A 14,146-nucleotide genomic window follows, 5' to 3' on the forward strand; every position below is an offset into this window, starting at 1 on the left:
CTTAAAATGGTGTATTTGCGAGAACTTTTAAAGCAAATTTTGATTTACTTTTCTTTTATAACATAATAACAGTACTTTTTGGTAAATGTAGTTACAAAGATACCAAGATTACATAATTTTACGTAGTGTTGTAGTATTCAAACTTCACCAGTGTGATTCATATCTTCAGAACGGTTTGAGATATCAAATTGGTGTAAACGGCATTATGAGCTTCACATCTGTTGAAAACCATCTGTGCAATTGAATGAAGTATTTATGTAAGCAATTTTTCGAAATAAAAACATTTTAAAAAATGTTCAATCCCTTGTAACTTTGTTCACATTCATTCGAAATCCGCTGTATTATAATAATAATATTAGACACTAACTTTGGATGTGCATTACTCGTCCGTCTCACTTGTGCCTTGACGACGACTACAACAACAACAACAACAACAGTTATTATTATTATTATTATTATTATTATTATTATTATTATTATTATTATTATTATTATTATTATTATTATTATTATTATTATAAAACACTTTATGTTGAGTTTGCAACACTGTTAGCATGGTAAAGATTGTTTTCACAGGCATCGTTGGAAACTAACTTAACACCATTCATTAAGTTTTACAGAGACCGAAGCAAATGACTGTCTGACGGTGCCAGTCCGAGCTATTCGGTGGATGGATTAAATTCTCCCAGCCACGTCCTTTCAATTTCTGACGGGTCGATAAAGATGTATGAGTCTGGAGTTGTCAGCGTGTATACAATACCTTTCCTGTTTGACCAGTATTGGCCGTGTCTTTTGAATTGCTGGGTTCACGTACGCGAATTGTTGATAATACAGGTAATGCTGTGCAGGCCTGTCATTCTGGCCGGCGGCAACAGCTTGTAATTCAGTCTTACCAAACGAAGAGAATTACTTTCCTCTGCGTCAGTGTGGGCTTTTACTACAATGTGGACCATCTCGCTTCGATCACAATAATTTTTGTTCATTGTTGTCATAGGTTATCCCATTTTTCATTACTCGTATCAACCGCTTCAGTAGAGATTCGCAGATGAAAATTGGATCGAGTAAATGTTTTGAGTCAGATCATGTGGCACCCAAATGTCGAGCTTTTTTTTGTAGCCAACTGTCTTCAAATGGTTTAACACTGTTTGACGATAGATGTTTACGTCATTGGCGATGTCATGACTACCTATGCTAGTATTGCTTGACTTTTGCCAGAATATCATCTACTTTTGCTGTGATTGCTCGCCCACTGCAAGGGCCATCTTGGACATGGACTTGGAATTTCCAGAACGAAAGCGGCCAAACTATCTTTCAGCTGCTGCTTTTGATGATATATCTGACCTATAAACAGCACAAATTTCTTCGTGTGCCTGCGCAGCATTTGTACATTTATTGAAGTAAAATGTAGCACAGTTTATCTGAAAGTTCACGTATCTTCATACCTTACGTGTGATTATAAGAATTCCAACACTTTTTTTCACATATACTAGCTTGAAGTGTCAGCTGTCAAATGGCATTATGCATGACCCGCTGCGATTCGTATAACTTGAAATTTGTGACAGTAACGCCGTCTCGTGTACAACACGCTCAATACATTTGTACTACTTGATATGTGTTCCGTATGGTCACAAACTAATTACAAGAGTGTATCCAAAAGTTCCAGGACTGAATCTGTAAAATGAAAGTTTCTTACCTTTGAAGTTAAATTTCTCCATCACCTTTAAAGTGCTCCCCTTTGGCATTAATACAGCGGTCCCAGCGTTTCTACCATGTTTGGAAGTATTTCTGGAAGTCCTTTTTTGGAATAATGTCAAGTACCCGCTGAGATTCTTCTTGAATTTCTGGAATGGTGTCGAATCTTCGCCCCTTCATCCGAAGCGTCATCTTGGGGAAAGGAAAAAGAAAGTCACAGGGGGGGGGGGGGGCAGGTCAGGTGAGTATGGGAAACCACTGTCATGTTGTTCTTAACCAAAAACTGTGCCACTTTAAAGGACCGGTGTGCAGGTGCATTGTCGTGGCAGAGAATGAGGTTATCGTTATGCAATTTCTGTGGCCTTTTGCGACGCACATTTTCACGCAACCTTCTTAGGACATCACAGTAGAAGTCTACATTGACCGTGCTTCCATGTGGAACAAATTCCCGGTGTACAATCCCCTCTTGGTCAAAAGAATTCCATTGAGAAGACTGCAGTTTAGTTTCTGGGTCGTAAGCATAAACGATGCTCTGATCGCCTGTAATGATGTTGACAAGGAGCATGGGATCGTTTTTCACAGCTTCCTTCAGTTCTTATAGATCTGTACTCGACAGTCTTCTTGATCCTGGGTCAATACTCTCGGCACAAACTTCACTGAAATGCCAAGAGAATGTTCAGTGAGAATTCGCTAACAAGTTCCATACCCAATTCCAACCTCTGCACAGGTATCGTGTATGGTACGTCGACGATCCTTGTTCACATCCGCCCTCACTTTTTCCACTTTTGAGGGGGTTGCCATGCACGGTCTACCCGATCGATCATAATCAGCAGTCGATGTTCTTCCTTTCTTGAAACGTCCAAACCACTCAAATGTTCGGCTACGACTCATGCACGAATCACCAAAAGCGTGTTTCAATATTTCATAAGTTTCACTTCCCGTTTTACCCAATGCCACACAGAATTTGATGAACACCCTTTGTTCTTCAACTTGCACCATACCGCCGAAATAAGAAAAATCGCAGACAGCTAATGCAGCAAACACACGAAAACACGTGCAACATTCAAACGCTTCCACTTCAAACCACGCTACTCGGCACACTGGCTCACAAGACACCACCGCAACACATCCTAGCGGGAAACTCGTGGACTGCAAGCGATTTGCATGTTATGATCACTGTCCTGGAATTTATGGATACGCCTGTATAAAATACTGTGTAAGAGAGAGTTCATGTAGCATCGAGACTGCAAAAATGGCAGTAATATGGACTTACAAACTTCGCTTTGTTTGAGAGAAAGTCCAAGACAATTTTTCTTTCTATTTTATGAAAAATTAAAAAAAAAAAAAAAAAAAAAAAAAACTGAATAGTCGTCTTATATTAAATTACTTCATTCAAAGTACGCAATGCAGCTTGCTTTTTTTATTTATTTTATTTTATACTATTTTTTATTGTTTCAATATTGTTACTTATGTATTTCTTTTGTTCTTTCTTAACAGAACGCAAAGCCAGGAAGATTGCCAAACTCCATTTCGCTTGTCAAGGACGAGGTGAACATTGTTTATATAATAGAACTTTTTTCACAATGAAGACTAGAAATCCCCGTGTGTGGATACATCTTATGTTCTTAGCACTTCAGGTAACAAGATCAAAATGTTTATGCTCATCTATATTTTTTTTTTTTTTTTCTTAACAGGAAACTTATGATTAAGTTTGCTGTTCAGAAATACTAGAGTAAAATGTAAATTACAAATCTTAGCAAGCGTGACACCACCTGCTTAATTTTGACAAGAATAAGAATGCAACATTCGCGAAATCCTCAAATTAGACACAAAATTTGGAAAGAAGAATTTCCGTGGCAACTGACTTATCAAAATATGAATTGCATAAATGTCGTAGTTTGACAAAAATCAGATACTTTATCAGAAGTGTACAAATATCCGTAATTTTAATACAATAAAAATAACAATCGATACGATTACTCAACAGTTTGTGAAGGAAAGTAGTCAGAATCACTACGAAAACACTGAAATATCCACCAGTACTCGTATTATTATTATTATTATTATTATTATTATTATTATTATTATTATTATTATTATTATTATTATTATTATACGAGGGTGCACTTGCCTCAGTAGTAAGCATAGGTAATTGCTCTAATATTCATTGTCAGACATAATCGCAAGAATCATTAGGGCAAAAAGTAACAAATACAGTATATGGATAAGAGAAAATTTATATGAACAAAATCTTTTGTTAATAAGGTTAAAAATATTGGGAGCTGAGAGCTCCTAGTACAGGTTAAAATAAAAAAAATAAAAGGTTATATAATACTTGTGTCCAACAATTCATGGTGATAAGCCATCTTCGTGGCTTGCGTCTGTCTTGAGTCCTCAGTGTGACGCCGGTTGCTGTCGATCTGTCTGTTTCGTAGAGTTGAAACCACAAGAATGAGAGAGTTCTAGCTGGGATGCGAGAAGACTACACTAGTCATCCGTGCTGCCGCGTGGTGGCCGCTTCGTCAATTATTCAAATTGATGATCGGCACACGAAGAAGCAGTCTGCCGTCCACACATCTACTTTAGCTAAGTGCCCTATATTGTAGGACGCTGGGCTATCCAAGCAGGAGTTGTGATATTTGGAGTGATAGAATGGCAAACAATTATCTTCCGAAAATCTCAATTTAACACCTAAATAAGCAACGGTAGGTAAAAAATAACTTTATGGAAGGACAGCTAGCCTAAAACGACGCTCTCTCCTTTTCCTTTTAAAGTCTTCGAGGTAATCCAAGATACCTAATATCATAATGTCCATACCTCTATCAAATTGATTCCCACCCCCGTTACTCATATTAACATTTGATCTTAATCCCTCCGCCCGTTTTCAAATTACAGGAATGGTTCCAGGCTTTTCTATCACTCTGCAGATTTTAAACATTGCTTCTTCATAATTTTGGAATGTGCAATGCTCTATCAGTTGATTGGGCCCGTTGTATTATAAAATTGTATTTTAGGGTGTTATATAAAATGTCTACAAACAACTGTTCAGTAGTATTGGAAGATAATTCCGTTACTAAAGAAAAATTAATGTGGTCTTTCAGCGTACAAAGCTTCTTCACATTACCGTAGTGTTTATTTACGTTTTTCTTTAAATTTATTTTATTTTATTACGTTATTTAGCCAGCCAATAAATAAAAACAGTGATCACTAAGCCCCGGATTTTTGTTTTTATATATTTTCCTTTCTACGTACGTTGGTGAAAATAAGAAATGTTGGAAAATTGCAATGTGACAAACCGTGTAAATCAAAATCACGTTACATATTTTGAGGTCTGTTACACTGTTTCCGTATACTACATATTTTTACATAAAATTAGTTTTTTGCTCCTTTTCGCCAATTTTCGTTAAATAATGTGTCAACAAAATATATGTGGAACAATAATTCACAATGTGATTTAAAAATCTCGGTGTTTCCAATCCGCAACAATCCTCACGAGGTGACGTTGAAGGAAATGACCACTACTTCCCTGTTACTTCTTCCTTTATTCAAAGGGGAAAACAATTCAGTTTCTTGACCGTATGGTTAGTCTGTAGACTTGTAATCGAGTCCTCAGTTTCTTGCTTTCAACGAAGGCTTCCTCTTTAACGTCAAAATTGAAATCGTGGATAACTATGGATGACGCTTATACTACAGATGATAAAATTGTTGTATGTCAACTGTGCTGCAAGAAAGTAGGCTGTTCAATGATATCGCAATTGGAACAGCACATGAACACGGTTATTCACCGGGAAAACAAGAAATTACAACGAACCATAAAGCAAATACTTTTAATCCAAATGAAGCGAACACCTGAACATGGCAATGAATTTTGCAAAGATCTTGCCAGTGCATTCATAGCTGTAGACATACCATGGTGCAAATTGCAAGTTCCAAAGTTTATATCCTTGGAAAAATATTGTAAGAGAAAAATTCCTGACAAGTATACTAAACGCAAGAACTATTTGGATGTATGCTGTGAAGACACTGTCAGAAGTATTCGGGCTGAAATTGGTACTTCGCACATATGGCTTGCAGCAGATGAAATTACAGACTTACTGGGATGTTTCATTGCCAATCTCGTGGTGGAAGAATTGACCCTGATTCGCCGTCACGACCATTTGTGATCTGTTCAAGAGTTTTAGACAGAGCAAATCATTCCACAGTTGCACGTTTCGTCAATAATGGACAGATAATGTGGACGGAAACTGTTTCTGCAGAAAATGTGCTTGTGATGTGTTCTGACGCTGCGTTATTATTTTTTTTTCTTGTAGTCACCAAACTATTCCGTAATATTAATATTCATTTTTTAAAGTAAAAATCTGGAATGCCTGGAGCAAATAAAGATATATCCCTAAAATGCGTGTTATTTGATACAAATTGATGATAGAATGAAATAGCTTGGGATAGGAACAAAAAAGAAATAATTCCTTACTGCAAATGTTAACTAAGAATACGGAAGGAAGTTTCGTGGTTGGAATACCACTTCCTGGAATTCTGATGACATGGGAGAAATCAGTCAAAGGATGCTATCGTGATTAAATTAAAAGTAAAGCGTAGTTTTGTTTTCTGTTGCATATATAAATCAGTTAGAAATGCATATTAACGAACTTTCTTGTAACAGGATTTTTTTTTTTCCGACGAGCCTAACTAACCTAACGCGTTAATGTCAGCACTTACTGCTACTATCATACGTTGATCGATACTTTATTTATTTTTTTTTTTTTTTTTCGAAAGAAGCGATAACCTTTTGGTTATAAAGCCTATTTTATGCAAGGTAAGACCATTGGTACCGGGCCGACCTTTAGAAAGCTCAGATTTCATAGATTTACTTTCAAATGATCGTAGCTCAGACTCTAATTGGCCTAGACACATGAAGCAGAAAGTAGGATTCACAAAATACAACTAAGATTCAAAAATGTATTCTCAGGTGGGGAGAAGGAAAGTGGAAAATGGCTTGCGAAGTTTGATTCTTATTTTGTTCTGTGCCGTGGTGCATTAGAAATTGCCTATCGTTGTCTCTAAAGGATTCGAACTGAAGAAAGCGACAAATCATCTCTGAAACGCCCACGGTCAAAATTACCATTTTTACTGCCCAGATGCTTTGGTGAATAAGAGCAAATTTTATTGTTCGATATGCATCCTATTAATTCGTAAAATAATTTCTTGAATCTTGAGTACCGTACGTATTGAACGAAAAAAAAAAAAAATTTAGAAATTTAGTAATGAAGAGTTTTAGAAATTCTTAATTTGTGTATATCTTAAAAACTGGAATGTATAGAACGCTTCATACATGGTAGATTTTGAGACATGGTAGATTAAATAATAATAATAATAATAATAATAATAATAATAATAATAATAATAATAATAATAACGCTCCATCTACTGTATGTGACTTCGTGGATCAAATTCATCAGTATTGTCGATTATCTAGCTTATGTACACCAAGAAACATAAACGAGAACTTTTTTGTAAATTGAAAAATAGCATACTATTGTAAGACCTAAGTTACCTATCCACCACAGTTGCACAAAAAGGCGTCTAAATTATGCAAGTGGCCAACTTATAATGATGATAGCGCATTGCTATGTCAGTACAATTATACTGATGTGCAGCCAAAAGCAGCTGGCTGGCAGCTTAATAAAATTTAATATATTGTTATGACTTAATTAACACTTTTTTTTTTTTTTTTTTTTTTTAACATTGTAGGCGAGGTCACAGTCTGCGCTTAGCTCAAGGGAAACGTCAGTAAGCAGCTTAAAGAATTGCTGGGATATTTTAAAATGTGAAAATAAAACATTCCTTACCTTAGTCACTTCAGCATTTCCTTGTCCAAAGGTATGTATATTTGAATTGTTTAAGTAGGAATAAAATAATAATAACAAGTATTATACATATGGGAGATTGAGGAAATAACCAATATGTTTTTTTAACGTCACTTCACACTCTTTCTGATTTCATTAAATGTTACAATAGTATTAATTATAAACTAGTCTGAAAATAGTTTGAGTAAAGTTAAACGTCCTTAAGTTCAATAGTGGGCTCAAATCCATGACCTTCCAATGGTTAATGTCGTTGGTATTTGTACATGGGGAACGTTGACTAATTTTTAGGTGTATATTGAGCCTAGAAACCTTATACAGAAGGTTGCCTACAATAAAAATAGTCAAATTTCACTGGCTTTACCGAAACCTCTGTTTACGTTTCGATACATTGCTGACTACGCTGGGGCCTTTAGTTGATAACAGTATCAGTTCAACATGATCCGTTGAACGATGAAGGTAAAAGCGTCAACTTTCTAGGAAGGTTCATTTAAGTACTTTCCGCCGCCCATTATAGCCACTCAGTTACAGGGAAACGGTGCAGAGAAGAGCATTTAATCGTCAGCAAAGCTGCTGTGGATCTGATCATCCGACAATGTGCCCAACAGGCCTCTGCGGTAGCTGGCCAGAAATTGTAAGAAGAATGTAGCACCAGCCCGCTTGAACCTCCAAACAGTGTGCGCCGTTAGGAGAGGAGTAACATAGAACAATCCTCCAGGTCCTCCGAAGTCCGACCATACGCGATATCTCAAAAGGTACAGTTCCCAACATCATCCAGAAATACCTCGTATTTGAAATATGTCACAAAGCACGCAAACAGCGCATCACAGGTGACACATTAAAGAAAGATTCAAAAACGACAGAAAACTTATGAAGCATACTTCGTAATATGACAAGTGGAAATGGGTGTGTACCCTGGATGAGGGTGACTACGTAAGTGAGACCAACAGGGTTTAATGCATTTTCTACCGTCAAACAGACCACAAAAACCATTCTGACTGTGCTGTAATACAAGAAAAAGTTTCCCAAGGAATTTTTGGTGGTGGCTGGATATTACAGTCGGAGAACGCAGGTACTAGTCTTAAGTACTTTCCAAGACGAAAGTCGACGCAGCTTATTTCCAGAACAACGTCAGGGATCCTCTGCATGACGCACACATTCCTAATCAGTACGGTGACGAGACCATAAATGTATTGATCCACATGGACAAGGCCTCCAGGCATACCTCTCGGGCGATCGTTCGGCTCCCCGGCTGTCACATTGACCACATTCGCTGGTGGAGAAAGGAGATTTACTATCCAGGTAAGTTCTTCAGAGTTGACTATTTTTATCGTGGGTAGCCTTTTGCGTAGAGGAAGGATTTATGTAAATTTATTCACTAATCTGACAGAAGAATTAAGTACTGTGATACAAAGGTAAAGGAGAACGAAGCACAAAAAAGAACCACAAGGATTTAAGAATTGTATACTGTTCCACCAAGAGAGAGAGAGAGAGAGAGAAACTTTTCTCGTGTCTTTATATTGACAATGCTGACAGTAGTAAGCGAAAATTTAGCATTTAGTATAATTTTCTGAACACATTTCTAATGGTATACAGAAGGGTAAGGTGAATGCCTGTTGAGTTTATTTTGTACTTAGCCCATTCACTTTGAAGATTTTGAGAAGAAACATTTTATAAGCGAATGTGCACTGCTGTTGGCACAGCACAATTCCAAAACAAAGAATTATTTTTGAGTGATTCCAAATTTTCTCTTCTTCAGTAGTGTCATCATCTCTTCCTTTCTTCATAATAGTCATATATTTCTTTGAATATGGCTATTTTGATCCGCACTCTCTTCCATTATAGGACCAAGACTGTATCCTTCATGAGCTGAGAAACAGTGGATTTTTCGATGTGTTCGAGTACAATGGACCATTGAAACAGTGGGGCTGTTTCCTGTGTAATCATCCAGATAGGGCAGTTGGATTTCTACAAGATAGTCAACCTGTTATAGAAGGGCAACTTAAAGAGAAAAAGGGTCGGTGGAAGATATTTAAACGGTGGAGAACACGATATTTCACATTATCAGGAGCACATCTTTCCTATAAAGGAACGGTACGTTTTCTTTTTCTTTCCTTTCCTTTCCTTTCCGTCTTTCGATGTATAGAAGTTTTGTTGATGATTAATAGTACAATATGTCTATCTCTGTTTTTGTTTCGAATACACGGATGAATACCTGTCACCATCTACTTCTGGATGTGCGTAACCTTTCAAGATCCTTACGTGATTAAATAAATTAAATTTTATGTCCCATCTGTGTTATTCGAACTGACGTTTTAAATAGGTTTCATTTATCATTAGTAATACAAGAATTGTTTTATAATCATTTTTGGTATAATTTCAATATGGAACAATGAAATGTTTGCTTACAGAACGTAAGGGACACATTTTAACATTACAATCAAATCTACTAACCTTACACGTATTACTATGGTGATCAAAATTTTTCAAATGTTTAATATTTCGGACAAAATTGTCGACCATGTATCCAAAAATAGATGTGACTGACTTATTCCATAGGATGATATAAGCCTGATTTCCACTCCTAATAAAGAGCAATCAAGGGTTTTGTTCGAAATATTGACCATTTGAGAAATTTTGGTCGCCATAGGAATATGTAAGAATTAGTTCATTCGATTATAATCAAATATTTATTACAATACAATATTATTATGTTTGATTGTTACATATTGAAAAATAAAATCAGAACAAGATAACAAAATTATACCAAAAACAAATTAGTGCATCTTTGATGATAAATGCGGTCTGTAGCTTTTAAAACATTAGAGTTAAAAAAAAATGGAATATAACAAAAAATATAATTAGTTAAAAACACCTGCACGAAAAATAGTGTGAAATACAGTATATAAAGATACTTTTCACGATTGAAAGTAAAATCCCTAGTTCAAAGTTGCTGTAATGGCAACGGATGATACACTCAAGTGATTTAGAGTGAAAAGGCTGGTAGAATGGAAAAGCTGAAGAAAACGGAAGATCGCCGAAAAAGCTTATGAACCAATATTATTCACCATATAGTCAGGAATCAAACTAGGGCTCCTCATACCAGATGTGAGCTCTCTACCATTGATTTCTCATTTCAATGGTTGGAATATGTACACATTGACACCAATATAATGTAAGAGATATTAGCTTTTAACGCAATGTGTATAGCTTTTATCTATATATGGAGTTTCTTTATTAGCAATTTGAAGCTAGTCGTTCAGCGCTTTTTATTTTTTATGCCACGTTGAAATTCTTTTATTTTGACCGTTTGAGCGCAGAGGCAAATGTGTCTATGGATTTGGTATTTCTCAGTTACTATCTATTCCCCCCTACTTCTTCCCCTCCCCTGCGCTCACTTCTGGCGCGTGGAGTCCCTATTTCGATCCTAGCTCGCGCCAAGTGAACTTTATTGTGAACAAACACCGCGTGCATAGATTTTCTTGTGGTTCTTTGGTTTTTTCCCACTTCCTTTTCTCCACAATTTCGTTCATTACCATCGTAAGTTTGAGCATAAACGTGAGACGTTAAACTAAAAGAAAGAAAGAAAAATCTCTTCTTGTCGGATGAGACGTCAGCGAAAGTGCTTTCTTTTTGTTTTGCATTAACATTTTAAACTAATTTCTAGTAATTTCGTTTTCTGTGGTCGCTTCGTGATTATAAGTCTTTAGCTTGCGCTTCAGGAACCTTCCTTGCTGGTCTGTCAGTTTGCGCGTGTGCCTTTGGTGCACTCCCGGGTTCTATTTCCATGTAGGGGAGAACAAAAATTTAACTTCACTATCATTTGTTTTCATTAATCATCCACCTCCTTTAGCCTAATGGGCATAACTGTTGGATATTAAACTAATAACAATAATAATAATAATAATAATAATAATAATAATAATAATAATATAATAATAATAATAATAATAATAATAATAATAATAATAATAATAATAATAATAATAATAATAATAATAATAATAATAATTTTCATTTCAAGAATAAGTAGATAGAAAGAAATATCGACAAAAAAAAAAAAAAAAAAAAAAAACGGAAACGTCAGGTCTGACTCCGTATTGGACGCGGGAAATATCAGTATAGTTTACTTTTGTTTGTGTCCGTGCTGTAGTATTTATCTGATGAAATATGTAGCAAATTGAGTGGGAGTTTTCTTACACTTAATATAACAGACAAGAGAATTGATAAGTAAATGTTTATCATGCCTTAAAAATGTCAATATGTTGCTTGAGGATTGACCATATTTCGAATATGACGTCTCTGTTCTCAAGATTAAAAAAAAAAAAAGTTCTTTACACTTTCATGTTTACCACGTTACTGCATTTTATATGCACAAAATATCTGTTTCAATGAAGTTTATTTACAACTTAAATCACTAACCATTCTCATATAACCGTCAATAAAAAAACATGTTGATATGCATATACTTCGTGAGATCATTTATTTAGCTGTGCGCATAAAATTACCCACACTATTACGTTCTCTTCATGTATTACACTTCACATTTCTCTTAATACACTTAAGAATTATTACAGTTAAGCAAAAAGCTAGTCTAAATCATATACTGCTAGTATGTGTTCTCTAGGGGTTAGATTCTAGAGTTCAGAAAACTGGCGTCTGAGTTATTGTTATGTAACAACAAAAAGACAATAGAGATCATCATGAAATGCGCTGGTACTCTCAATGTGTGTAATTTATCTGAAATTCGCAAACATAGAAACCCTCTAAGGCCCATGTCAAACAAATCTCTTGTATTGGTATAACGATCAGCTAATATTTTGCTAGGTTAAAATAAAATATCTATACTTTCAAGAGAGTGTGATATGTATTCTTCTATCACATTAGAGTTAGCAGTCGGTTGCACTAGATCACTATTATTGAACCAGGTTTTAGTTTTTAAAGTTGACAATATAATCCGGCCTGCAAAATTTGCACTTTTTAAAAATTCATTTACTTGTAAGTATGAGGTCTTGACAGTAGTAACCCACTATCATTATTTTTAGCTCTTAATGTGCAGAGTAACCTCTCCGTGGGAAAATAGGAATTCTTGTTTTCCATCTCCTTGCACTCCTCTTGACGTTTTCTGGCGTGGGAGACCCGGGTTTGATTTCCGGCGGGAGCTCATGTGGTTCGGATTCCACGTTAATCAGTAGGTCCCGTCTCGTATAGCCTCGCTGCTGAAAGGGACGTTAAACCCAAAATCAACTCCTCTTGACGTTATTACTTATACATACCTGTTAAGATAAAAATAACAAATTTGAAGTTGGAAAATAATTGTGTCAGACGCACTTTTCACGTAACATAATTTTACGGGAAATGATAAGTATTGTAAAGCCCCGACTGCTGTTCAAAGTTAGCTGTACAAAAATTAGTTACATTGAAAAAAAAAAAAAAAAAAAAAAACGTTACTTTGTGTAGAAATTAAAATGTCCACTGATATTGAAGTTATAAGCGTATGAAGATCGCCCTGTATAATACGTTTTAAGCCTTTACATACTCCTTGAAAATGAATTTCAAATATTGAAAATTATTTAAGCTTCTAGAAATACAAAAAATTTGTATTATTTTTATAGTAAAATAAAAGTACTCTTGGACGGAATTGTTTTTTATATATATAAAATATTTAACAAATTCTCACATTTCCTTCTCTGAGCTCTGTCATATGATTAGCGTATGCGCTTCTGTACGGGAGAAACCTGGATTCGATTCCCGATGTGAGTTCTTATTCTTCGGATCCCACGGGTGATGAAAAGTGATTTTAAACTAGAAGCTAACCAACGAACTTCCTCTCTCTTGGCTAAGCGGTTAGCGTAAGCGCCTTTGGCGTGGAAGACCTGGGTTCGATTCCTGGCGGGAGATCATGTGGTTCGGATCCCACGTTAAGCTGTCAGTCTACGTCTTATATGGCCTCGCTGCTAAGAGAGTTACTAAATAGAAAATTAAATAAAATCAATCATCTCCCATTATTGTTATTGATGTTGATTCTTAATGATTAAGGATGGCAGTTGTGCGAGAAGTGCCATATTTTGCCATTTTTACAGTTAATCGTTAATAAATGCTGCTATTGTAATCATTGGGCATATTTGCCGTCTTAGTTGCTTCTTAAGCTTTGTTCACCTTTCTATCCTAAATTACAAGTCATTATTCGCGTTCACGTGGAATGCAGGTCATCAGTGAGATATGGAATTTAACGCTTCTCACTGGAGGGAATAAATCATTGTTGGATACTAAATAGCACAACTTCCTGAAAAAGAAATATCAATTGTAGGAGAAAACTAATAAATTTTGATAAAATTTCTTCCCTCGGGTTTATTTATCTTTTGGTATCGCCTTGTGTGTTACATCACCATGCGTAAAGAAGGCTTCCGCTAAAAGGAAATGTAATTTTGTGAAAGACTTTGGATCGGATGTTTACCTAATATTAACTTTTTTTTTCATAGTTTTTGGTCACTGTATTCATTAGCATATTTATTTTCTCTGCAATTATATGTTTATGATACTAACATTTCTGTTATTTATAATGTAATGTTTGAGCTTTTGGTAAATTAATG

The 14,146-nt window shown here is 35.6% G+C and overlaps 1 protein-coding gene across 4 annotated transcripts in view; it reads left to right on the forward strand.

Annotated features, from left to right (window-relative positions):
* melt (ventricular zone expressed PH domain-containing protein melted) overlaps positions 1-14,146 on the forward strand; it is a 94,862-nt gene that overhangs the window by 70,281 nt on the left and 10,435 nt on the right. For all 4 annotated transcript variants that reach the window (XM_081739796.1, XM_081739794.1, XM_081739797.1 and 1 more), the window contains exons 14-16: positions 3,190-3,329; positions 7,441-7,569; positions 9,399-9,647. In XM_081739796.1, the coding sequence (XP_081595922.1) occupies positions 3,190-3,329; positions 7,441-7,569; positions 9,399-9,647 (518 nt within the window). The remainder of the gene's footprint in view (positions 1-3,189; positions 3,330-7,440; positions 7,570-9,398; positions 9,648-14,146) is intronic.

Source organism: Thermobia domestica, chromosome 15, assembly GCF_964235325.1.
Source record: "Thermobia domestica chromosome 15, izTheDome1.hap1.1, whole genome shotgun sequence".
NCBI lineage: Eukaryota > Metazoa > Arthropoda > Insecta > Zygentoma > Lepismatidae > Thermobia > Thermobia domestica.